Genomic DNA, 11,015 nt, shown 5'->3' with positions numbered 1-11,015 from the left:
TCACTGTGCGCTTATGACTAGACCAATGACTGTGCACTTATGTCTGCACCAATCACTGTGCACTTAAATCTCGACTAATCACTGTGCATTTACGTCTGCACCAATCACCATGCACATATGTCTGGACCAATCACTGTGCACTTACGTCTGCACCAATCACTGTGGACCGATGTCTGCACCAATCCCTGTGCACTTAAATCTCGACTAATCACTGTGCACTTAAATCTCAACTAATCACTGGGCACTTAAATCTCGACTATTCACTGTGCATTTACGTCTGCACCAATCATTGTGCACTTATGTCTGGACCAATCACTGTGCACTTACTTCTGCACTAATCAACGTGCACTTACGTCACTGAAGGTTCCTCTTGTGCTGGGAGAGCACCTACCCTGAGGTAGGAGTTTAAAAGTCCCCGAAAACAGCGTTCTAAGAACTGCGATCGTTTCCACTTCCTGCAGTGCGGAAACAATACAAAGGGCCGGATGGGGGTTTCCTCCGGTCCTAAAACTCCTACTGATTGTGCCATTGATATCTATTGATCACTTTCACAACCACTGTATCTCTTACCATGTTTGTATCCATCCTCCCATCCCAGTTCCCCGTCCCAGAGAGAGACAGAGGGAGAGCGAAAATAGGAGAAAAGAGAGAGAGAGAGAGAGAAAGAGAGATGGGGGAGAAAAGGGAGAGAGCATTTTTAAGGAGAAACAGAGCGGAGGAAGGAGGAGGAGAAGGGCGACTTACAGAAACGTAGCCAGTCGTCCTCAACATTTACTTCACGAAACAAATTCGACAATACGCAAAATAAAATATGAAGCAATGAAACAACCAACAGCATCAGCAAAGAAATAAAGAAAATTAGAGATTGTTGTTCTTCCTTCCTGAACTTAATTACTTTTGTCGGGAGGGTTCTGGAGTCTTAGACTGACTGTCGGGGGAAATCAGAGCGCTGCGTTCACTTAAGGAAGAGCAGAAAAAGAAGAGAAAAACAATAATACACTCAACTCCAGCGGAACATGGGTCTCCACTGGGCCCTGCTGAAGGTAAATGCAAAATTACACCCAGATACTTTGCTTCATTATTCAGAGGGAGAGAGAGGGAGAAAGAGAGAGGAGAGAGAGAGAGAGAGAGAGGGAGAAAGAGAGAGGAGAGAGAGAGAGAGGAATGCCGTGGGAAAGAGAAGGAACGAGCGAGAGATAAGGTTTGGAGAAGGAAGGTACAAAAGAGACTGAAAGAGAAAGTGTTTCAGGATGGAGGTGGGAAAGAGAGGGAGAGAGTGAGGGAGGGCGATTTTCAGGATGGAAGATAAGCAAGAGAGCGAAAGGGAGAGAGAAAGAGAGAGAGAAAGAGAGAGAGAGAGAGAAAGAGAGAGAGCAGCAGATAAAGAGCAGGCGGAATGGGTGATACCTACACTTGTATAGAAAAACAGTGTGGGGGTTCTGTTTCACTAATGTGTACATTGCATAAGTGTCTGTGTGTGTGTGTGTGTGTGTGTGTGTGTGTGTGTGTGTGTGTGTGTGTGTGTGTGTGTGTGTGTATACAAGCACACAAATCAACAGGAGATTCCGTTTCACTAATGTGCAAATTGTTTGAGTGTGAGTGTGTGCGTGTGCGTGCGTGTGTGTGTGTGTGTGTGTGTGCGTGTGCGCGTGTGTGTGTGTGTGTGTGTGTCTCCTTTCAATGGCGACAACGAGCCATCAATGTCCATCTGAGCCGAGGGGCTCCACATGGAAACACTTTGACTTGGAACGCCGCCTCAGTCTCATTAGCAGGACGAGCTTGCTCTGCCTCGCAGCAAGGTCCGGCGCCGCGGGTCAATCTCCTCTTTCTGCTTTGGCCGCACCAAGTGGGACCTAACAATCCCCGCTGTTAATTGGACCGAGCCCTGTGACTGGAGTCCGACCAAGATCGACCGGAAACGCCGGTGGAGAAAATGAGGCGGAAACGAGTCCAGGTTGCCAAAACCGAACTCGGGACACCACGTGTTCTCGTACAAACTATAACTGAGTACTATGTGAGTCTAATGAGTCCACCCAGCGCATGTTGCGACAGGAATATCACATCACTGGAGGTTGCCTAGCAACAACAGCAAACTCAGCGATGGAGGCAAACGGGCGCACTGAGCCCCGTGTCCACCGGTAGAGTTTTAGAGAGTTTTGGAGTGCTTCTGTGAAGGAGTTGTAAAAACGATTATCCCACTCTGCCTTGCAAAGGCAGCAAAGAAATCTGTCAGAATACTGGACTGAGGCCGTGACACGTTGGAGGCTGCTGCGCCGAAACATCCGGCGTACACGCGGGAGCGTGGCCGCGGGCGCGCGGTACATGGCTCGTTTAAAGACTCTCCATCAGCCTTAAACTGCGTCTGCTCTTTATGGATGAGCCAAGTTGTCCAGCTCCGTCAAGCGGAAAAACCTGCCCAAACCTTCCTTTCAGGTTTTCATGCAAATTCAAACTAGTCAAAAGGCAGAAGGACACACCACTTTCAGCCACTCAGTACAGTATCCACTCAGAGCAAACCGTGAAAGTATGAATTCATCCTCGGCATATGTAGCTATTTAATTTTGGAATTGTGGATTGAGGCCAAAAAAGTCAGCCTACCGTACATGCTCATTCAAATTCTCTCAAAAATATTTTATCTCCAAGAGGGGCCATTTGCTGTACAGCCACTGCTCAATATGGGAAACTTAAAGTCCCTGTAAATGTGTGTTCTTAGTTTGTCACACCACAGAAGAAATGTGTTGTTAACCACCCAGCCAAATTTGAATGGTTGAAAAAAATCGGCAAGTAGATAAAATTAGGTTTCAAAATCATGAGAAAAAAAAAAAGGCAGTTCCCTCTGTTCTGAGACGCTGGGGGCGTGTTCGCCAACGACACTGGAACCATGCCCGATCTCGTTAATCGCGTTAAACGATTACATTGGAGTAAGTCCCATGTGTCTAGCTGCTCACCTCAAAGCGCCGCTGTCGTTGGGGCTCTGCGGCCTGCTAGCATGCAGCCAATGCTAACCAAAAACCCGCACGGTCAAACCAACGGGATGGTTCTTTTTGGCTTCTGGCGTGAGATGACGGTCTCACTGAAGAAGCCTTTTACTCCAGGTGTTTATTCCCAAAACAGCATTCTATCCCAAACTCCGGGCTGTGACCTCAGCTTATTTCACCACTGCAACTCCAACCTGTTTCTGACCTGGACCGGTGCACCGCTCTTTATATAGTGTTAGGGGAGGGGCCATGAAAAGTAGGACCGCCGTGCGTCATCCAGCCCTGATTTGGGCCCGCCCAAAAATCCGGAACACAAAAACAGTTCACCTCCGCAATTCACTACGACATCATGCACTGTCTTTCCACACGTTTTCAGCAGTTACTTTCTAACATGTATAATGCGTTTCGAATCAAATCTCCGAATCGACTTTACGGGGACTTCAAACAATGCAGCAGTAAACATGTACGTAATCACAGCAGTAAATAGGTTCAAACCATCAAACCATCACGTGACGATCAGAGAGATATCACTCAGTGCCGCGGCCACGTTGCGGGTGGCGTCACACACTCGTGTCCCTCACAAAAAGGTTCTGGCACGGAGGGACAGCGGAACAGCTGTATGCAGCCCCTTCCCTTCTTCCTCTCTCCCACAGGAAGCAGTGATCACTGCGTGGATACAGTACAGCGATGGTTCGGTGACACCGCTCAATATCTACGACCCAAAAGACTTCCTCCTGTCGGCCGTCTCATTGGACGAAAGGGTTATCTCCACAACCAATCAGGTAGCTGCCATTAAAAGCTCCGTTCGTTGGCGCAATACTCGAATTGCGTAAGAGTTTCCCAGTTGAACAAAATCGTCTTTGATTTCTGTGTTTATTATGACGTGCACCTTTTCTCGCTATTTAACCTCCGTAACCATTGCCAACCATAACTGTGACTAAGTGGAATGTCGCGCTACCGTGGCTTAGCAACAACAACTTAGACATTTCAGGGCATTTCTTCATCCGCAACACTGTGTTATCTTGTGGAACGCTTCGCGTCAGCGTTCCAAAAACTGAACCTGAGCAGAAAAACTAACATGTTTGGTTTCTCCTGCGTCTGGTTTCCCTCGGCGACCAGGAACAGCGCTGGCCAACGGTAGTGGCGGAGGGCGAGGGCCAGGGGGTGCTGGTTCGGGTGGAGATGGTCATCTCCGAAACCTGCCAGAAATCCAAGAGGAAGAGCGTCCTGGCGTCCGGAGTCGGCAACGTGAGAGTGAAATTTGGGCTGCCGGGCGACGAAAGGGGCGGAGCCGCTGGAGAAGGAGAGCAGGAGGGCGGAGGCGGGGTTGACAACAGCACCGGACAAAACAGGAACAAAATGGAGAAGGAGGGAGGAGATTGGAAGTACAACAACGCCGCGGCGGACAGAGAAGAGGGAGCCATGAGGAAGGTGGGATGGGTGGACAGAACATCTCTTTCTTATCTGGAAAATGAGAAATAGAGAGTTAATATCAGTGCAGCGTGCACATTAAGAATTAAAATTGCACTCATTAAAAAGGGGATCAAATCATGTAGCGCTATATGTTTCTTAAACTATTAAATTATTATATTACATGACTTATTAACTGGGCACTAATCCCAACAGGGAGAATAGTAAATAAATCATATTAACTATAATTGATCAGTATCATAATAATTGGAGTTCTTGGTACGATTATTTCACTACTATATTTACCTCTTAACATAAACAGAAAACTTCTTTCCAATAAATGTGATTTATTTTATCATGCTAATCGACTTAAATAAATGAAATATTAGTAAAATAAATTATAAGAAAAAAATTATAAAAAAAATAAATGATAAAGAAAATAAGCAAATGAATACAGGATTTAAAATTGGTGACAAAATAATAAAACGAGGCACGCACCACGAAATTACCTCCACGGAAATTGATTACATTTGACAAACAACCCGAATCAAGAAGCAGATTTGGAAGCTGTCGAGCGGTGGAGAGTTTCAGCGGCTCTCCGAAGCTTCCGTGGACCGTGTGGAGTCTGTGGGTCGCGGCAGCTGGTCTCGTCCACCAGTGATTTTCAGCCACATCGCGTGGGAGTCTGGGACGCTGGTGTGCAGGATCAAGTCCAAAGTTCTCTTGGGGGGGCTCCGGGGCAGGCAGTGGGGGCCATGGTTTCACTGTCACGGCATTGGTCCGGGCGAGGTTATTCGACTCTCCGACGACTTCCGGGTTGAATGGCGATGTGTGCTTCTAACATACACTAACATTTGTGCTTCTAACACTCGCGACTAATTAACTATTAAGACAATTTCTTATTACTAACTACTAAAACATAGTTTCAATGCTCCTAATAAAAGGGTATAAAATCATCATCATTAATCTGATTATACCACACACAATGTACATGGCAATACTGGCGATTGTTGCGGTCTCCACCCGTTGGCCACAAGATGGTAACCTGGCAACATGAAAGTTAATACATTTAAATAGTATTATTGGTAACTTCGCCTTTTTACGTCGTACATTGAGGAGAGTTGGATCATTATACATAGAAACATCTGCTGAAATAATTTTACTTCAATAACTGACTGATTTGACATTGGTTCATATTAATTCAGACTTCTTAGACACACGGGAGAAATTGCAGATAAAAATCAATCAGGTGAGTCTTGCATTTTATGGCCTGGCCTCGAAGACAAGGGTTCTCCATGAGGGCTTGGATTCAACAAAAGAATGCGGGTTTCGTGTGAAGAGAGAGCGGGAAAGGGGTGGCGGGGGTCCGTTGATTCAGCCTCGGTCGAGACAACAAAATGAGCCATATGCTCTTCCTCTCTGTCTTCGCTCCGTCCCAATTTGGCATCTTCATTGTTTGGGAATGCAGAAAAGTGTTACAGATCTTGTGATCTCAGGGAGGGGTTCCTACGCCACCCCGTGAATCTTTGGCGAAGAGGGTCCAAGGCAGACAGTCCGGCTGTTTCTGCTACATCAGGAGGGCAGGGGAGTTGGATCCCTTTGTGAAAGTGACGCCATTTAGAGAGTTTATAAATATCGCTTTTCTCCAGTCAGTGGAAGCAGAGGGAAAGAATACAAGAACCCAATCTCTAAGAGACAACAGCAACGTTTTTGATTGTGTGTTTTACGTTGGATTATTGTTCTGTATAAAAGTAACAGTAAATGTTATTTGGTCGATTTACAGAATTTGGGGAAAAGACAAATGAGAAGGAGAGTTTATTCATATGGAATAATTGTTTTATTTATCGTTTTATTATTCGACAGTGATATTGAATTGTATGGATGAATGGGGGGGGGGTGGTTCCTGTGGCATGATAAGACATAGAGGGTTATTTTAAGAAGTGCTACTTTTAGTTTGGATGACTTAAGAGATTTACTCACAAAGAACCAGACAGATGTTGCATCAAATCTCCCCGTCCCCACCACTTCAGGTCAGCACAACAACCAAGACCACGGTGACCCACCGTACCGCAGGCAGCAAACCGGGCAGCAGCGGTCATGGTGGAGGCCCCAGCCAAGCAGGTGACTATAGTAGCTACCCCGCCCAGGTGGAGGTACCCGGAGCTGGGGAGAGCGACCTGTCCCAGAGTGCGAGAGGACTGTCGGATCTGGAGATTGGCATGTATGCTCTCCTTGGAGTTTTCTGCCTGGCGATACTGGTCTTCCTCATCAACTGTGTCAGCTTCGCCTTCAGGTAAAAGCTTGGGACCGTGCAGGGCCCTTACTTTTTATGTCAAGTAAAGATCTGCCCCTTCCCAAAAAGCTCTGACCCTCAGAGCACAGGGTCAGGATGTCTAGGCATTTTTCAACTCTTGAAACAAATTTCAATTTGTTAATAAGATTATTATTAATTCAAAGTTATTCAGACCTTATAGTCATGTAAATGATATATAAAGTAAGTAAAGTGATGTCGTTAAGGTTTGCATGGGTGTCACCGTACTCACCGTCAATATAAGCTCCATTTTTATGAATTGATGGTGTATTTTTTTATTTGTGCACTCTTTTCAAATCATATATAAAGGAAGATTACATTCAAAAATATGTCAAAAAACCTTGAAAATGGTTCAAGTCCAATTGAGCAAACAAATCTCTATCACTCTGCCGGGACCTTGGGGAATGGAATGTATGGAATATATCAAACCAATAGAGAATTTCCTGCCCTTCAAAAGAAGCGGAATAGTCCATTTACAAGCAATTCTTCACACGAAGGTGAGGTCAGTCCCGATTAATTTTGTGTGTCATGCGCAGGTACCGCCACAAGCAGCTCCCCGTGCTGGAGACGGGAGGCAACATGAACCACGCTCACGACTGGGTGTGGCTGGGCAACGAGGCCGACCTCCTGGCTGTCAACCCCGACCAGTGCCACGGCCCGCTGCCGGACGAGTGCACCACCATCATCGACCGGAACGAGGGCGGATACGAGGAGAGCAACTACCTGCTGAACGGTGCCGGGAACAGCTTTGTCATGGGCGTGGGCACCATGGGGGGCACAGGCGGACACAGGGGGATCCCTCACGGGCAAACCCTGCCGAGGTCAGTTCCCGAACCGCGCCAGTGCCTTGCAGGGATCCCCGCCGGCGGTAAAGACGCCGCCGGTAAATCTGAGCCGCTGAACAACTCCCCCCGAGCGGCGGCCGCTGCTGCCGCCGCCGCCGCCAAGCGCAAGCGCGTGAAGTTCACCTCCTACGCCACCGTTATGCCCAACGACGGCGGCGGTGGAGGAGGCGGGCCGTACACCAACCCCTCAGTCCTGGTAGCCAATGGCAACGAGGATGACATCAAGTGGGTGTGTCAGGATATGGACCTCGGCCAGTCGGAAATCAGAACATACATGGAGAGGCTACAAGACAATCTGTGATGGGTGGGACTCGACGGAGACACGGGGCGGGGGGGTCGAAGGAGGGAAGAGGGGGGAGACGGACAATGAATACAATCCACCTGCAATGCCTTTCGAACGGGGGACGAAGAGGGGAAAATAAAACGGAAAAAACGGAAGGGCGGAGGAGCGGGGATGGCAAAGAAGATGAGTCGTCGTGAGGAGGCGTAGAAGGGAAAGGGAAGCCACGGGGAGATATGAATGTCGAGGCTATTTACATTATTTCCCATTGGTCACCAGCATCACGGTCATCACTAGCTCACACTGTAGCAGACGTTCGAAAACACACTGTTCATGTTCTTAATATTTATTGTGGCAATATGAGTGTTAATAATTAAAAAAATCAACGTTTTTTCTTTCTTTGTAAATGGTTTAGTAAAGACAAATCATTGGGTGCAATCCAAGCAATATAAATGCTACGTGACAGTTAATGAAAACCAATGGAAGCTATACAGTATGTGGTCCCGACATACCGATGTATTTTACTTTAACTATTACTACAGTATTGTAAAAAAAATGTATATCTCGTGGGTGTGTCACAATTCAAACACCGGCGGTGGTCGAGTATTCAAAACTTATGTCCAGATTGTGTTGGCTGTGTGGTTATGTATTGCACTGATTTTCTCGAAACAATGAGTTGCCGTTAAATGTTAAAGTTAATTTGCAATCAGAATACCTGGCAGTATTGCTCACCAAACCACACAAAAATACCGCGTAACAAAAGAGAAAAGAAGACAAAATATATATATATATATATATATATATATATATATATATATATATATAGATATATATATGTATGTATTCTAAATACGAACAGAAACATTTTGCACGGACAAACTGCTGTTCCCTGTACATCGGCTTTACTTTTTTCAAAAGGAGGACGTTGGAAAAAGAGCACGTCGCGGAGAGACGATTCCCCCCCCCCCGACCCCAGAGCGGAGGCATACACACCTACAATTGCACAATTACAGACAGGAAGTGGACGACCAAATGTCAGGCTGTGTTCCTGTTTCTTAAAACTTTGTAGCCAATGAAGACGGACCTTTCGTATTCAGAATCTATCACCCCCCCGGTGTGATTGGAAAGAGGTGTGTTTTTCGGGGGTTGTTGTTGTTGTTTTTTGGTTTTTCCTTTTCAGAGGTAAATGACACTGAGGCTGAAATAAAAAACCCCGAAAGGCCGAGGACGGCAGGCGGAGACGGATCGCTGGGACTGGGTCGAGTTCGACCAAAACATCCCCCACCGGCGACATTATTTGAAGCCGTGACGCCCCCCCCAGGAAAGCAATGGGACGCCCCAGAGGACGCCGCCGGGGGGGGGAGCGCTCGGCGACGACGGGCGGAATTTCGGGTCTCGCCAGTTTGCAAACTGTCTGCACATCCCATCAACGTGGGATGGTGAACTTCATTCTTTTTTTTTTTTTTTTTTTTTTTTATAAATGTATTTTTCCCTCTTATTATATAAACCCCCCCGTCCCCCTGTTTATTTATTTTTTTATGGATCATTTTTAGTGAGATTTTCCCTTTTTTTTCGGTTCTAACCCCTTACATACAGTAGGAAAGGAAATGTAATCGTTTTATTTTAGAAATGTCTCAAGATGGTACGGATGCGTATTCTGTTTTTTGGGGTTTTTTTGGCGGGGGGGGGGGGGGGGGGGTTGTTGGGGAGGGGAAGGGGGGGGGGGTTCTCATAGGAATCAATTTATTTATTTAGATGTTTGTGTGGGTGAGGAAATAAACGAGTCCGAGAGGAAGAAGTTAAAGAGAAAGTTTTGAAGTTTAACATGTGGCGGCGAAAGAAGTGAGATGGGGGGGGGGGGAAACAAACAAACAAAAAAAAACAAAAAACACCTCACCTTCGTTTAGCTCAGGTGACGAACTGACAGTGCGGACGGAAAGATGTAAGATTGTAAAAAAAATCGCAATATTTATTTGTAAATGTGTTACTGTTTCAGAGTACACTGTATGTTGTAAATAAATAAACATGCTTCAAAGTGCTTGTGAATAGGATTACAGGTAAACCACTAGTTGACTCCTTAACTAGACCACTGGTTAACCACATGGTGATATATTTTGTACATTCTACAGTGCAAATAGGGTACATACTATTGAGCATTACCATGTCAAAGTGATCCTATTGTTTTTTGTTGTTTTTTTTTCTACAGGTGATTCATTTGTTTGATTTTGTATTTTAAATTTGGTTTTAGATATTGAATTTGAGTTGTTGTCTTTGTACAGGGTAGAAATCCGTTTCCCGCCAGTATACAATGTATTAAGGATGGCAATCAAGCGTACTTCAAACTCAATAAATCTTAAGAATGGTCAGTCCATGATTGTCACTAAAATGTGCGTTTGATCAACCGGTGGCAAAGACACTGTCGTGCGCAAAGCACGCTCCCACATCTTGCCCAGGCACATTATACATACAAACAGTATTTCATACTATGTCATTACTGATGATGCGGTCCAAAAACGTAATGAGAACTACTAAATAATTGTAAGTATATTGAAATACAAGCTGTCTCCACAGCCCTTTCCAACCTGTGGTTCCAGCGAATGTAAAACCCTTCATTTTGGATTATATGGGCTATAAAAATCAAGGGTAAAACATCATTTATCTGGACTGAAGAGGTTTTTCAGTTTGCTCCTTCATTTCCGTGGCTCATGTGAAAGCACCGCCGCACATCCACAAAAGCAACCATTAGAAGGTGAGTCAATACCAAGCGCTTTAAGATCGGACTGTTCTTGGAAAGTAATAATGAGAAGAATAACTATATTTATACAGCCCCTTTAAAAACAGCGTTTGCGAAGCGCTTTGACAGAGAAAGAAAGCGAGAGCGTTCAGAACATGAAACTAACAGGCAAAGGAACATTAATAAACAGTTAAATTCATCATTAAATTGTAAAAGCGGATAAAGAAACAAAAATATAGATACAATGTTTATCAGAAATAGAAATAAAAGGAAAACATCGAACAACGAATAAATAAATGAGTAAGATAAAAAAAGAAAAATAGATAAAAAATAAAATTGATAAGATAAGCAAGTAGGTTCCTCCAGTCAGTCCCGGCAGAGCAAAGCCAGATCCGGGGCTTTTCTCCGCCTCCTCGGAATATCGACGCAGGGCCGCGATGTCGTCGTCCGGGGAGGT

General features: G+C 45.5%; 1 protein-coding gene across 1 annotated transcript in view; it reads left to right on the top strand.

Moving 5' to 3' along the window:
• The window catches only part of LOC307233277 (transmembrane protein 132B), a gene marked incomplete at both ends in the record, with an annotated part of 171,009 nt that extends 163,164 nt beyond the window's left edge, over positions 1 to 7,845 (top strand). The window contains 4 exons of the mRNA XM_080004577.1: positions 3,632 to 3,760; positions 4,098 to 4,337; positions 6,419 to 6,681; positions 7,236 to 7,845. Of these exons, the coding sequence (XP_079860703.1) occupies positions 3,632 to 3,760; positions 4,098 to 4,337; positions 6,419 to 6,681; positions 7,236 to 7,845 (1,242 nt within the window). The remainder of the gene's footprint in view (positions 1 to 3,631; positions 3,761 to 4,097; positions 4,338 to 6,418; positions 6,682 to 7,235) is intronic.
• Between the last annotated feature and the right edge of the window lie 3,170 nt (positions 7,846 to 11,015).

Source organism: Zeus faber (assembly GCF_960531495.2).
Source record: "Zeus faber genome assembly, chromosome: 7".
Lineage (NCBI taxonomy): Eukaryota > Metazoa > Chordata > Actinopteri > Zeiformes > Zeidae > Zeus > Zeus faber.
This window is presented reverse-complemented; position numbering and strand designations above follow the sequence as displayed.